The 15,180-nt window shown below is 34.0% G+C and overlaps 1 protein-coding gene across 4 annotated transcripts in view; it reads left to right on the top strand.

Moving 5' to 3' along the window:
- LOC108754361 (serine/threonine-protein kinase Genghis Khan) overlaps positions 1-13,245 on the top strand; it is a 14,746-nt gene extending 1,501 nt beyond the window's left edge. Inside the window, exons 3-27 of one of the 4 annotated variants that reach the window (XM_018496610.1) lie at positions 169-348; positions 476-747; positions 845-1,144; positions 1,279-1,422; positions 1,515-1,637; positions 1,708-1,916; positions 2,572-2,786; positions 2,874-3,877; positions 4,010-4,245; positions 4,515-4,621; positions 6,807-7,004; positions 7,986-8,149; positions 8,532-8,787; positions 9,030-9,316; positions 9,653-9,796; positions 10,007-10,142; positions 10,330-10,571; positions 10,682-10,862; positions 10,982-11,170; positions 11,379-11,564; positions 11,728-11,909; positions 12,123-12,221; positions 12,346-12,469; positions 12,618-12,775; positions 13,023-13,245. In XM_018496610.1, coding sequence (XP_018352112.1) covers positions 169-348; positions 476-747; positions 845-1,144; positions 1,279-1,422; positions 1,515-1,637; positions 1,708-1,916; positions 2,572-2,786; positions 2,874-3,877; positions 4,010-4,245; positions 4,515-4,621; positions 6,807-7,004; positions 7,986-8,149; positions 8,532-8,787; positions 9,030-9,316; positions 9,653-9,796; positions 10,007-10,142; positions 10,330-10,571; positions 10,682-10,862; positions 10,982-11,170; positions 11,379-11,564; positions 11,728-11,909; positions 12,123-12,221; positions 12,346-12,469; positions 12,618-12,775; positions 13,023-13,136 — 5,450 coding nt within the window. In that variant the 3' untranslated portion in view covers positions 13,137-13,245. Of the gene's footprint in view, positions 1-168; positions 349-475; positions 748-844; positions 1,145-1,278; positions 1,423-1,514; positions 1,638-1,707; positions 1,917-2,571; positions 2,787-2,873; positions 3,878-4,009; positions 4,246-4,514; positions 4,622-6,698; positions 7,005-7,985; positions 8,150-8,531; positions 8,788-9,029; positions 9,317-9,652; positions 9,797-10,006; positions 10,143-10,329; positions 10,572-10,681; positions 10,863-10,981; positions 11,171-11,378; positions 11,565-11,727; positions 11,910-12,122; positions 12,222-12,345; positions 12,470-12,617; positions 12,776-13,022 lie in introns of all 4 variants that reach the window. The other 3 variants (XM_018496612.1, XM_018496609.1, XM_018496611.1) reach the window with 3 other exon arrangements.
- Positions 13,246-15,180: the final 1,935 nt, after the last annotated feature.

Here is a 15,180-nt window from a genome sequence, read left to right as displayed (position 1 = left end):
TAAGGATATAATTAAATAAAAGATTGCAAGAAGTATTTTGCAATATAGATATATTTGTGTGTACTCATACAGAAATGCGCCTTTAACATATATATGTATGTATATATATATTTTTTTTATTAGCTAATTTATACTGTATTTATACATATGTAAAACTGTTCTTTTTAGGCATAGGAGGAAAATTATGCCAACTTGAAGGTCTGTTTATCGGTGATTCTGCTCAAAGTGGACGAGCCAGTCATATCGTTTCGATTGAGACACTTATCGATATTTTGCTTGTGCTATACGACGAATGCTGCAATTCTTCGTTACGCCGTGAAAAGACTGTTTCCGATTTTATTGAGTTTGGTAAGGAATTGTTTCTTTTAAATCTCTGCAAGATGACTTTATCTTTATTCTTAAACTTTATTCTTAAACTTTGTATTACATATTGTATACACATACATATGTCGATTACATCATTGATTCTTTGCAGTGAAACCAATAACTTCATGCATCAAAAACTTGCAATTGACACGAGAGGACTTTGAAATTGTCAAAGTAATTGGCAGAGGTGCTTTTGGGGAAGTATGCGTTGTTAGAATGCGCGGCTCAGACAAGGTATTTGCTATGAAAATTTTGAACAAATGGGAAATGTTAAAACGTGCTGAAACGGCGTGCTTTAGAGAAGAAAGGGATGTATTAGTGTATGGTGATCGCAGATGGATCACGAATCTGCATTATGCCTTTCAAGATGACAATAACTTGGTAATATCACTTAACGTTGCACTTTTACGTTTGTAAAAAATATTAAGCAGCCTTTGTACCACTAATTGCTGTGACTAATTGTATTGTGTTGCCACAGTATCTGGTCATGGATTACTATTGCGGAGGAGATTTATTAACGTTACTGAGCAAATTCGAGGATCGTCTACCTGAGGATATGGCTCGATTTTACATAGCAGAGATGGTGCTAGCTATAGGTTCTATACATGACTTACGCTATGTTCATCGTGACATAAAACCCGATAATGTTTTATTGGATGCGAATGGTCATATCAGATTAGCTGACTTCGGTTCTTGTTTACGACTGTTCGAGGATGGTACGGTGCAAAGTAACGTCGCTGTTGGTACACCGGATTACATTTCACCAGAGATATTGAGGGTAATACATTATTCTGCAGGATAGAGATATGTTACTTTGACCTTTCTCGCTCATCGCGTTTGCATATATTGTGTGATATATTGATGCACTTTATCATATTTGTATTATCTTTTATATTTTATTACTGCTGTTAGGCAATGGAAGATGGTCAAGGACAATATGGTCCTGAATGCGATTGGTGGTCTCTTGGAGTGTGTATGTATGAAATGCTCTATGGCGAAACACCTTTTTACGCAGAATCTCTAGTCGAGACTTATGGAAAAATTATGAATCACAAGGTAAAACTTTAAAATTCCTATAGATTTCTTTTTTCGTTAAAACAATATTTGTTCGTTGCTTAATAATTGGAATTAACATTTCCTTTTCGTAGAATTGTTTTGATTTTCCTATGGACGCTATGTATGATGTTTCTGAAGAAGCCAAAGATCTGATGCGGAAATTGATTTGTAGCTCTGAATTTAGACTAGGCCAAAACGGAATTGATGACTTCAAGGTAGTTGTAGTAATTATGACGGCATTATTTTAAGATTTTTACCTATATATTATTTTTATTAAAAATGCAGAAACATCCGTGGTTCGACGGAGTCGATTGGGATACGCTGAGAGATAGCACAGCGCCATACATTCCTGAAGTTTCATCACCTAGTGACACATCCAATTTTGACGTTGATGATACTGATGTTCGCACTTCCGATGCTGTTCCACCAGCCGCAAATTCTGCCTTTTCTGCGCTTCATTTACCCTTTGTTGGTTTTAGTTTCACGCAAGGAAGGTATGTAACGTATCCTCTCTTTTTGTTTTAATATTTATGCTATACCCGGCGTCGTATGTAACCATACCCGGCAACGTTGACGCTCACGAATATTAACGTTCCATTATTTCTTTGATTGTCACGTTACATAAAAAGACGTAAAAGTCACATGACCCGAGTAACAATATTAATAGAGATAAATAAAGCAGATATAATACTGCAAGAAATATCGCTTATTCGTATCTGAAACCTCTGTCATTTTGTAAAAATTATCGCAATATAGCCATCTCTTATGAAAGGAAATATTAGCTTTTTATATATTTTTCCGTCACTTATATTACACTGATCTCGCTAGTCAGTTTGATCAAGGATTGATAGCAGATATATTTTTGCTTGGTGCAAATATTAATATGAAACCAATCTCGCAAGCAGATAAAAGTGCTTTTTACGTAGCGATAATATCGTCGACAGTTGAAATGCAACTCACAAGGCATCATTCGTATTGTCGTACTTTTGCTTATTGAGCAAAACTGATGGCCATATTTATGAAACACCATAGGACCGACTAGAAGAATCGAATCGGTTATTGCGAATAGCATGTTACTGTTCGCCGAATTTGTCGATTTTTATCAGTAATATGCTTTATTTGCTTTATCTTCAGTTTTTAACATTACAGTTGCATATCGGATCTGGGTTGTATTTCTGCTCTATCTCAGACAGACAAACGTATACAGATACTCGAAGAAGAAAATACACGATTGGTACAAACTATTGACGATATGAAAAATCATTCGAGTATAAGTCATTCTTCGCCTGGTATCTCGCCAGATTCTAATAATGCGACCAGAAAACTTCAAGATGAAATAAATACGCTCACAAAACGCAATTGTGGTAAAATTATAAGTTTAAATTTCCGTAATTTGTGTATGTATATGTTTGTGTTACAACATTGAAGTAATATTTGCTTGTTCTATATAGAATTGGAGTCGCAGTTAAAATCTATGGATATTCCTCGCGAATTACGAACTTTAGATAACGGTGACATGATAAAATATCGGGAACTTGAGAAATTAGTTCGATGTCTACGCTCAGAGAAAGAAGAAGCTATCAAGGATAAGTTGGACGCGCAGGAGAAATTAAAACTTCAAGATAAGGAGTTGAAGGATGCGCTCACGCAACGTAAGCTCGCGATGACGGAATATACGGAAGTATCGGATAAATTATCCGAACTGCGGCAACAGAAGCAAAAATTATCTAGACAGGTTCGTGACAAAGAGGAAGAGTTAGAAGTTGCGATGCAGAAGGTCGATACTTTACGCCATGATATTCGGAAAGCTGAGAAACTGCGTAGAGAGTTGGAGAATAGAATCGACGAAGCGATGGCAGAGACGAGCAAAGAAAGGAAATTAAGAGAACGCAGCGAGGAATATTGTAAACAGATGCAAGAAGAGATGGAGAAGATCAGACAACGTTCTCTTGGAAATGACGCTAGTGCGAATCATGCTTTGGCCACTCAAGAAATTAATAGATTAAAGGCGGAAGTTGAAAAGCTTGAGGTTCAGTATAACGAAAACTTGACTCAACAACAAAGTAGATTTAACCTTGAAATTCGAAGTTTGCAAGAACAATTGCACGAAGCGGAAACTAGAAGAGAACTGTTGGAAAGAGAGGTGCAACTCACCAAGGAGAAATTGGATGCTGCGAGATTGGAAAATATCACCGATAGCGAAGAAACTATAAACGAGTTAAATAGGCGTCATGAGAGGGAAAGGATTATATTAATTGAAGAAAATAAGAAGCTTGTATTAGAACTCGGTGCTCTCACTGATAGCGTTAATAGATTACAGGGTGAAAGAAGACAGTTGGAGGACGAATATGAAGAGTTGAGGAATAAGAAAGAAGCTATAGCGCAGTGGGAAGCTCAAATTACCGAAATTATTCAGTGGGTATCAGATGAAAAAGATGCTCGTGGATATTTGCAGGTACATTTGCGCTTTGATTATTTTATCCTTGAATGTCTATTATTCGTCGAAATATGTCAACGTTTATTGAACAAATTTTTTATTAATTAGCCTCTGTTCACAAAAGGAAATTATTATCTATTCTGATCTCAGGCCTTGGCTACAAAAATGACGGAAGAATTGGAATTCCTGAAACACTCTGGTGGAGTTGGTGGTGTTGGAAGTGGAACTACAATGACGGATAAAAATTGGCGAAATCGTCGATCGCAGAAGCTCGATAAGATGGAACTTTTGAATTTGCAGAGCTCCTTACAAAGTGAAATACAAGCGAAACAAGCAATTTCAGAGGAACTCACCAAAACTCGTTCGGATTTGATAGCTGCACAAAAGTAATTTTCAATGAAAAATTGACGAAAAATAATATTGCACTAGTTGCAAATAAAAAAAACGATAAAGGCTTTGGCACATAAGAAAACGACAGTAAAATATAAGCAGTAAGCTAATCGGCTAATCACAGTAGAGGCAATAAACGAAAGTAGTAGTAAATTCAAAATATTGATTTACTTACATCTTACTACTCAAGTTTTTTTGTGTGCCATATTCTTAACAGTATTTGAATATTTTTGTTCTCGTTCTTTTCATTTTTTCCTTGTTTTAGGGAATTGAGGGATTTCAAGCAGCGATTAGATACCATGTCGCATGAATTAAAGCGAAAAGATATGCAAGTAAAAGAGTTGCAAGCGCGTCTCGATACCGGGGATGGCTGTAAGTACACTTCAATTGACAATGTGGAAAGAGAAATGCACAAAAGTTCGTTATATCGCTATGGAAATATTACGTCTACACTTGTTCTGCAAGTCGTAGCTATATACGTTATTTGATTTGTAGATGTGATCTTTATACAAATGTTGAACGTGTTTTAAATTGTAGTCTTATTATGAAAATGATACTGATAATTGTGTGAGTGTATATATATGCGTGCGTGCGTGCGTATAGACGCGCACGCGCGCGCGCATATGTCAAATATTTATAGGTTGAAGCTATCCTAATCTCAATGAAATTTCTTTATGATTATACTTGCACTTTTAATGGCAGCTTTTGCATGCGTATCTTCGAATCAATGTAGTTTTGTGGAAATATTATAGATCGATATAAATTGTTTTTTCTTGTTTTGTATGCAATATTATTTATTTGTCAGGTTATACGATTATATTTACGCTGCAATATTTCACCACATAATGGATGCTTTTCATTTGATGACACAATTCGACATAACTATCGTTCTATGTTTGTTATTTCATTGAATGTCAGAAAGATAAAATGATGTTTATATCGACTTGTGTCATTAAATGGAAAGCATCTAATGATGATAATTTATGATTATGGACGAATGAGATGAGATTCGTTACCATACATTCAGTAAATGTACACTGAAAAAGAATTTTCAACTAACTAATAAGCCTCCGAGATAATATAAAATTTAAAATATTACATATATACGCAATTTTTCTAGAGCAGTGCTGGGATTTACTTGCACATTTCAGCTTGGTTTTTGCCTCTTCACCAACACGCGCAGTCTAAATGCCGATCGGCTGAAAATAAGCCGAAATGTGCAAGTAAATCCCAGCTCTGCTTTAGAGAACGATGCTGTTTTATAATTTGAAAGACTTTGTACTTTATTCATGAAAGTGATGATAGCACTATAATCTCTATAGAATTTTATTCTTAGCTGGAATAAAATGATAGAAGCTAGTCTTATGAAAATATTATTGAAAAAGTGATTATATATCAGTGATGTCTTTTCTCAATAATTATTTTCATTCTTTATTCGTAAGATTGTGGATAAAATTGAGGACATACTTGATAGTTTCTTCTTTTAGATATTGTCTCTGTAATATCGTTGATTCATACTGCATATTTATTTATTTATTTATTTTACTACACTTGTCTGTGTATTACAACTCAATCATCTACATTTATCAATATTTTTGGATCTGTTGATTTCCGAACGTTACATTAAAACCCGTATACTGTTTCTTCCTGAACAAAATGTACTTCATACAATATGCTCTATCAGTTTCTTCTGAATGCTAGCAAAGGAAGAGAGATGTCATAGTGATCAGTTGTTTAAATTGCCGTTAATTCTTTTTAAAATATATTTCTCTCTCATCACTTGATTTGGAATTGTTGCCAGACACAATTATCTTAGTAGTCTCGGTTTGAGCTAAAGTATCTTGACCATCTCTATTTTCATTGCATATAAAATTAAAATTGTGCCATCAACGAAATTATTATATATATTAAATATAAAAATTATTTTAGCACATGTGTCGTGCATATATATATATAATATATTATATATGTATATGCAGATATTTGTAGGAGATGGTTTTTTTCATTCGTCTTATTAATACCTTTGTCATAATAACATAATATACATTATGTTGATTTATTTGAGAAATATGTAGGTAAAAAAAGATCGATAGTTGGTATAAATGGAGGAAATCTTACTTAATATCATATGAAAAGATAAACTAATTATATGTATATATATATTTTTTTTTTTACTGTTACATGAAATATACATGAAATATACATATAAAAAACACTTCATCTTAGTCATACCGTTGTTATTTAATGCAACAATCTAATTTATCGGTGTAACGTGTTATTTGAATGTCTGTAAACTGGGGAAAATTGTTTCTTTATCTAGAAAACGCGAGAAAGGTTTATCGTTTGAGATTTTGTGTTAAACTTGATTTATGTATATCAATATATAATGTACAAATTATAGAGATCGTAATTACTGGGATCTATGTAGCATAGTAACTCGATTCTCCAGTACGGTATGCGATTCTGATTTCTAGACTACAAAGTGCCTCTGTTTATTGGCGTAACGAGCTGCGTGTGGGGCCTCTTGTTGCTCATCTTCAAACTATATTTGTGACAGCTGTCTCATCCAGCGATACAACAAGCAAACCTCCAAACATCGTTAGCACCAAACCCCAACGTATCATCGTACATCAGCCGTCGTCACCCCTACCAGTAATGCGTGCTCCCCGCATCACGACTTGTCGCTTATTAACTAGATTCGTTCCAGTCAACACGTTCATCAGTCAGAATGCCGTCACCATCGTATCGCCGCCTGGTAAATGATGTGGCAGCAAAAAAGTGACTTTGGATTGGACATGCTAATTATACAATACAGCGCTATGTTTCTTTTTTATTATTCCACTTATCTTCTTCCATTTCTCGTCTTTTCTTGAGAAAAATTTGATAGGAATAAAACATAGCACTGTGTTGTTTTTAAAACTTATCAAAAACTAAGCAGATGTTGATGTGTGACGTCCGATATCCTTGTTCAAGTTGCAATGGTGTTAATGGATTTTGTAAATGTTGCATTCTTTTATAAGCTATATAGTTAACTTTATTCATCGTGGAAGAAGACAGGTGAGACAACACGCATAAAGGCAATTTAGAACAATCAATTAGCCAATCAAATCAAATTTGGGTCCTAAATTTTGGTCGTACCGTACATCCCTCAAGTTGTCACATAACAGTCAAATTGAATCAAATTTGGGTACTAAATTCTTACTGCGCATCTTTCAAGTTGTCTCACCTATCTTATTCTACCATGGCTTTACTATTCAATCAATTGATTGAACGTTTTTTTTTTATATTCAGTGGATTAACAGATATGCGCGTTGTGTGATTTATCTTTTTATATATATCAGTAGAAACCAATTGAATTGAAACTCTTGTACGTTTCAAGCTACTTTTTCTCGTGCGTATTCCAGTTTGCAATATTTGTCATAATATGGAGCATGTGGAGCATAAAATATTCCGTATTTCTTTTGTGATATTTTTTATATGTACTTATGATGCAAAGACATCAGAGAAGCACGCAATTACTATTTTTTCTTTTTTTATAAAGCATGCATATTTAGCAAATGTATATATGTACTAAGAGGTTTACTATTTTCAGGTAAAATGTTACGTGCCGTTCAAACTTTAATATTAGAACAATAGTGTTATTTTTCTTATGTTCGCAAATATTTTACATTTTGTATATTGCCAAATATTTATACTTTTTATCACTATCACGTTATTTAGCCAATCTATTTATTAGTTCTAGAACGTCCTACATCACAGATGTCATATCTCGAGCACTTTCTTAAAGAAACTACAAGTAGTACACGTCATGGAAGTGTCGACAGTGTGGAAGGTGACATTGAGGACAATCGTGCACCTAGTATTACGAGCAGCAAAAGTAATTTGTCTGAACTTAGTATTGTAAGTATTTCAACATATATATATTTTATACAGGGTGTTTCGAAATTCGCACCACGAAATACAAGATGTGATACTTTAGGCTAAAATAAACAACTTTTTCCTTTAACAAAATTGCGCCCAAAAAATAATTTTTGTGTTTACTCGTATAATTTCAATCTGCTCTTCTGCAAAAATTACTTGTCAGACGCAATTTTGCAAAAGGAAAGTTATTTTCTTTAGCATAAAATATCATCTCTTGTATTCCGCGGGCGCGAATTTTGGAACACTCTGTATATTTAGAAACAAAAATAAAATAAATTATAGTGTGCTTTATGTATATATGCACGCGAAAATATTTCACTCAGTTTTACCTTTCTTTTTTCATTTTTCTTTTATTTCTTAGGATCCAACTTCGCCATTATCCCATGAACTTCTGAATAAGTCTTCGTCTACTCATGGTCAAATCAATTTGCAACCAAAGCCTAAATCACACCAATTTCTCGTACGGACGTTTTCAGCACCGACAAAGTGTAATCATTGCACGTCTTTAATGGTTGGTTTAACGAGGCAAGGAGTCGTATGCGAAGTGTGCGGCTTCGCGTGCCATATGCCTTGTTGCGACAAAGTACCTTCAATGTGCCCTGTACCCCATGATCAAAGTAAGTAATACCATAACTATTTAAGTAGATTCATTTAAAAGATCAAATTTTATTCAATATCTGACAAAGCTGACTAGAGATTTCAGACATATAGATTTGTAAATTCATCTATTTAACAATCAAAGAATTCGATTAGTTACAATTTAGATACGTTAAATTGTCTTATCGCATCTTCGTGACATCGCGCAATAGATGCGTAATTTCTCGTATAACTTCTGCGACTCGAGACGTGCTTGTTTCAGCCAAACGACCACTGGGAATTGATCCTACACGTGGGATAGGTACTGCGTATGAAGGATACGTCAAAGTGCCAAAAATGGGTGGTGTCAAAAAGGGTTGGGTGCGTCAATTCGTCGTAGTTTGTGATTTCAAATTATTTCTTTATGACATTTCACCAGATCGCAATGCTTTGCCATCTGTATATGTTTCGCAAGTTCTGGATATGCGAGATGAAGAATTTAGCGTCAGCTCCGTTCGTGATTCCGACGTGATACACGCTACAAAAAAGGACATTCCGTGTATATTTAGGGTAATGTTTCAATGTCTAATTTGAATCGGATCTTAGAAATCTTTTCACTGTTTCTGTCAGCAATGAAATAAATAACTCATGTAGCATCTTTATTATAAATCAGTAAATTTTATTCAGCTTAGCTGCGACAAAGTGATATATTTTGCGATTCAAGCTCACTGTTTTAATTTCCAATAATAATAATTTTGTTTCTTTCTCTTACTATTCTTGATAATCGAAAGCATTTATGTATTCCATGATTTCTTATGAGTGCGTGTCGTATTTTTAACAATAATAACAATATACATTGTTTCTTTTACTTAGAAGGTGCGTAAATTGTTTTTTTTTTTTATTTAGATAACTACGTCATTATTGGAGCCTCCTGGATTGAGAAATCATACGTTAATGTTGGCAGATACGGAAAGCGAAAAAACAAAATGGGTAGTAGCCTTAAGTGAGCTTCATAGGATTTTAAAGAGAAACAATCTTCCGAACACAACGGTATATAGTTAAGAATTAGTATATTCTTAACGATAAATATTCTTTCTTTCTTGTCTTTATCTTTCCATTTCCTTTTACATCCCTTTCTTTCATAGTTTAACTATTATCTATTACTAGAAAATAGAAAATAGCAAATGCTACTTTTTTTTCTTTACGAATATAATATATCATTAATACTAATACATCGGTATATTGTGTTTGTTGCTGTAGATTTTTAGAGCGAAAGAACTATTGGACAATACCTTGGCATTCATTAAAAACGTGATGTCAGGAGCGATTATTGATCCGGATCGTCTAGTCATTGGTACAGAGGAAGGTCTCTTCTGCTTAGATTTAGATCGTAATGGTGAGTAGACGAAAGCCGTCAAGACAATTCTTTATACCTTAGACTTACCGAGAAATATTATCATCTTTCCTTGTAGATGTTTAAAAGTGCGAGACCTTGTTCGCACGTACAGAAAAAAGTACAGTTAAATAAGTAATTGTACCTAACGATATGTATAGCTTGGGCGTAAATTTTAATGAATTTGTAGAAATTGCGAGAGTCGGGGAAGGAAAAAAGATATATCTTCTTGAATATGTTACGGAGGAGCAATTAATAGTGGTATTGAGTGGAAAACAACGTCATGTACGGCTGGTTCCAGTACGTGCCTTGGATGGAGATGAAGTCGAATGGATTAAAGTAGCAGAGACTAAAGGCTGCATCACATTAACAACTGGAGTAGTGCGTCGGAATCCGCTTAATTATTGCTTATGCGTTGCAATAAAAAAACAAGTAAGGCGCGCGTAATGTACAGTTAAATATAATACAATACATAACTTACAATATGTATAATACTGCATTTCAAGATGTGTATGTTACACCATGCAACTTATTTCTTATAGAACGCATCTCAAATTATCATCTATGAGATAACACGTACGAAAACAAGGCATAAACGCATACGTGAATTAATGTTACCATGTCACGCACAAACCTTACAAATTCTCTCTGAAGGACGCTTGTGCGTTGGTTATCCATCAGGTTTTTCTATTTACAGCATTTTAGGAGATCATCATCCTATTTGTAAGTATAATACAAGACGAATATATCCCCTGTATTGTCACTCAGTTCTAGTTTACATTTTAATCACCTTTATTTTTTTTATAAGCACTCTTTATCAAACTCTCTTATACTTATTCCAGCCTTGGTCCACGCTGAGAATACGCTCTTGGGTTTCCTCACCTATAGTGCCGTGGATGCGTTACGTTGCATAGAATTGACACGCGGTGAATTCTTATTAGTCTTCCATACATTAGCAGTATATGTTGATAATCAGGGAAGAAAGAGTCGAGATCGGGAAATAATGTATCCTGCAGTTCCTACGGCAGTTAGTAAGTACTACAACGCTTCGCTTTTCTTAACGTTGAGACACTACAGTGTCTCCAGATAAGCGTCGCGAATCACATCTATCTGATCGTGCTACTCTCGTGCTAGCATGTATATTCTTAATGTTCGGTTCGATCGTCGAGATGCTTCAATACGAATCTCATTTATAGATTCATCCTCGTTATACTTATAAATCGCGATTTCGAATTTCAGGTTATTGCGAGGGATATCTATTGGTATATAGCGAGACTCATATTGATGTGTTTGACTGTACATCTGGAGACTGGTTACAAACGCTTAATGTGAAACGAGCTCGACCGTTGAATATCTCGGGTTCTCTTACGTCTTGCGTAATAAATGATATGCCGTATGTTATTTATCTCAGCAATCTACATCAGCGTAAGTATCATGCTTTCCACCTAAGAACCCAGAAGATGCGCGCGACACGATATACATATTTATTACATATAAAGTTATGTAACAAAGAGTTGATCCCGTTTGCTTAGATTAATTGGCTATTGTTGGATTAATTAGTTATTGTTTAACATTATAAATACTCTAGGAGAATTATTAAATTTAATGCCATTGGATGCGAGCGGTAGACAAATGACAAGGCCACGACGAAGATTTTCATTACGAGAAGGCAATAGAGCTGTTCGTCCTACAGATAGACGTTCGAAAATGATTTCTGCACCGACAAATTTCAATCATATTAGTCATATGGGTCCAGGAAATGGAATTCAGGTATGTAAAAAGTTTAAATTTTGTAAACGACATTATTACCGTGCGTCATTGCAGACAATACATTGTATAGAAAAGTTAGTTTCAAGTTTTAAACAACAACTTGAAAAAGTCGTTTTGATATTTGTTAATCCTAGTACTATGTACATATATAATACGTTCATTTGCGTATGTAAAATATACGTACTATTTTATATATATTTTCTTTTATTGTAGATACAACGTTTATTAGATTTGCCTACGACATTGGAAACTGCTGATCAGCAACATACGAGTCATCATAGTAGTTCTCATCTTCATAGTAGCCAGCAAAGAGTAAGTAATGTGAATTACTCCTTTTTTGATGAATGAATAAATCATAACAATTTTTTCCTAATACAATTCTAACAAGACAAACGAATACATGACTTCTTTTTCTACTTTACTTTTTTCTTTATAGCTATATGATGCTACACTTCAAACACCAAACAAACCAGCACCATTGCCTCCTAGGCATCCCCCTTCTGACGCACGTCGTCTGAGTTCGCATATGTCAAGAAACTCTGGATATTCGCCGCATAACGGTAAATTAATAAAATAATAAAGTATATGTAACACGTTAACAAATTCGTTTTTCTCATATATGCCTAATGTTACAAACGAAATTGTATATCTGAAAATCGTATTTTTCGATTTTTGCATCGAATTTAATCAGATAAAATATGTATATAGGTTCGACAACATCACGAAGAGGTCCTGCGCCACCACGACCAACTGCCACGCCTCCTTCTTTACCACGCACTCCGGTGGACCAAATTGATTCTGAATCGTTACATTTGCGTTCACACACTCCACTTTCTCTCGGCAGTATTGCATCTTTACATAACAAGGTAATTTATTATTTTTACACATATATGTTTTTTTGTGTATTATTTATGATTAATCATTGCAACACAAAGGATCAACTTAGCTATTGAATTTATCTGCTCGTCATACAATTCTTAAAAATAAATAGCATATTTTGTAATTATGAAAGGTGTATTGTATTTTTATACATGAGCAAAATATATATACATGTACGTACGTGCGTCCGTGTATAATATATATTCATGTATATAATATATGTTTTTTATATAGGAGCATCCATCTGGTGGCAGTCCTAGACATTCTATAGCTTCGAATAATAGTTCAAATCCATCAACGCCACCGAGTCCTGCCCATGATCATGGATCGTCATCGTATGATTCATAAATTTATTTAACTTTTATGAAGATTTAGATAAACGGTATGTATCTAGTACATATTTAAGGAAAACGATCAATTTGATATATATTATACATATGCATATGTATACCTGTCGCGTCCCTATAGTGTATATATATATATGTATATATGTTGAGCTCTTATACGTTTACTATATATTTCTTCATTCTTTATCTATCTTTCCATTGTTGAAAACGTATTTTGATAATCATTGACTACAAGTGTTGACTACATTGACTTGTCGATCGAATCCGAACTTATTAATCTTCGAAGCTCCATTATTTGATATGTAATAAATCGAAAAATTTAAGTTTAGATTCGAGCCTAACATATATAGTTATATATTTATAACGTACTTTACAGATACGCAGTACTTGTGTTTGATCTTTGAAATGAAGAATTATATTTCGCGGTATTGTCTTACCGTCGTGCAATATAATTATGCATACTTGATGTTGTATATGAGTCAAACAAGTATCGTGATTATGCGCTTTTAACAATTTTGTAATGTATACTGGCGCGCTGCGTAATTTTATATATACATATATACATAAATCGCAGCAAATTTTTTTTGCAAAAAATGCACTAGTGCATTTCTATAATTTTCTGATTTTTAAGAGTTTATATGTAATTTATGATGCACTTTTTTTATGGAAAAGTCTATTATTAATATAATGGAAAATTATTGTAAATACTTTATACACTTGAAAAAACGAGAGAAACATTGTATTAAGCTCGCTTTTGCGATGCCATATCTATTTCTTTCGATAGTTGTCCTTCTTTATTTTGATAAGAATGATTTGATAATTTATATGCATCAAAATTGGAATCTCAGTCAAATTAACTAGCAATAAAATTTTAACAATTTAATGTATCTTAAACATACCTTCAACTTTAGACGAAAACAGCAGCTACGAACGTATAAGTATACTTAAACTAACGTTACACCGGGAATAACTGTGTGACTTTTATATCACTACGAAAAGCGTCTCCCTTTTTTTCTTTCCTTTTTACCGTACACATGTGGACGATAGCGCTCTCTCTCTCCTTCTTCCTCCCCCCCCTCTCTCTCTCTTTCGTTAGCCGATTTTCTTGTACAAAATCAAGTAAAAAACAAAAAAGAAAGATTCAAGTATGTTTACGTTATTGCTTTCTCGCTTTCACAAGTTCACTGTGCGCGATTATCCCCGGTTTAACGAGGTAACGAATTAGACGGAGAACGAATCGATTCGATGCCTTATGATTAATCGTTTTCTATATCGCGTCATACGCACTAATGTGCATGGTATTATCCGATGTGTGAATAGTAGAATGATCGTATCACGAGCTCCCGCTGATAATAAGTAGTTGTTAAGAACGTTAAGGACATTGCACTCATTTAGATGCGCTATAAGCATACGTAATGTCATCGTGTCGAGAATATGCGGCAGAAATACAATGTATCGTGTGTATATCGCGTGTATACCCCAACTGGAAATAGAATACAAGAATATTGTCTTTTGACATTCACTCTCGAATCGAAGGATAATCATCAATTAATAGAATCTTAGCGCGGATCATTGAAAATGCTAGTTAAAAATAGGGAAAAGAATTACAGCCTGTGGCAATTATTAGACGTATAACAAACTACACTTACATAAATACGTTTAAGTGCAATGTATCGAGAAATTAAGAATAACTTTAAAAATAATGAAAAAGTGACGAAATAGAAATATTATACATTGTCATTGAGTCAGGACGCTCGAAGTAGTTTTTCTCTTTTGTAAATTAATACATGCGAATTAGGTTTTAAACATGTATATTACGAAATTACGACACGCTTTCGTTACTTTTGTATGTGTAACGAGTGGGCAAAGTGCCAGTATGCAGGGCGCGCGTATGACCAAATGGAACTAATTTATTTCAAACGAATATATTCCTTAACTTTGTAATTAACAATTTATATCGTTATTATCAATTCTTCTTTTATAGCTATAGTTATTTAACAAGAAGGCTTAAATTATCGAAATTTCCATTTTATTTTAAACGCGCT

Source organism: Trachymyrmex septentrionalis, unplaced genomic scaffold, assembly GCF_001594115.1.
Source record: "Trachymyrmex septentrionalis isolate Tsep2-gDNA-1 unplaced genomic scaffold, Tsep1.0 scaffold79, whole genome shotgun sequence".
NCBI classification, from domain to species: Eukaryota; Metazoa; Arthropoda; class Insecta; order Hymenoptera; family Formicidae; genus Trachymyrmex; species Trachymyrmex septentrionalis.
Note: the sequence above shows the minus strand (reverse complement) of the source record. Positions and strands in the feature narration are given on the sequence as shown.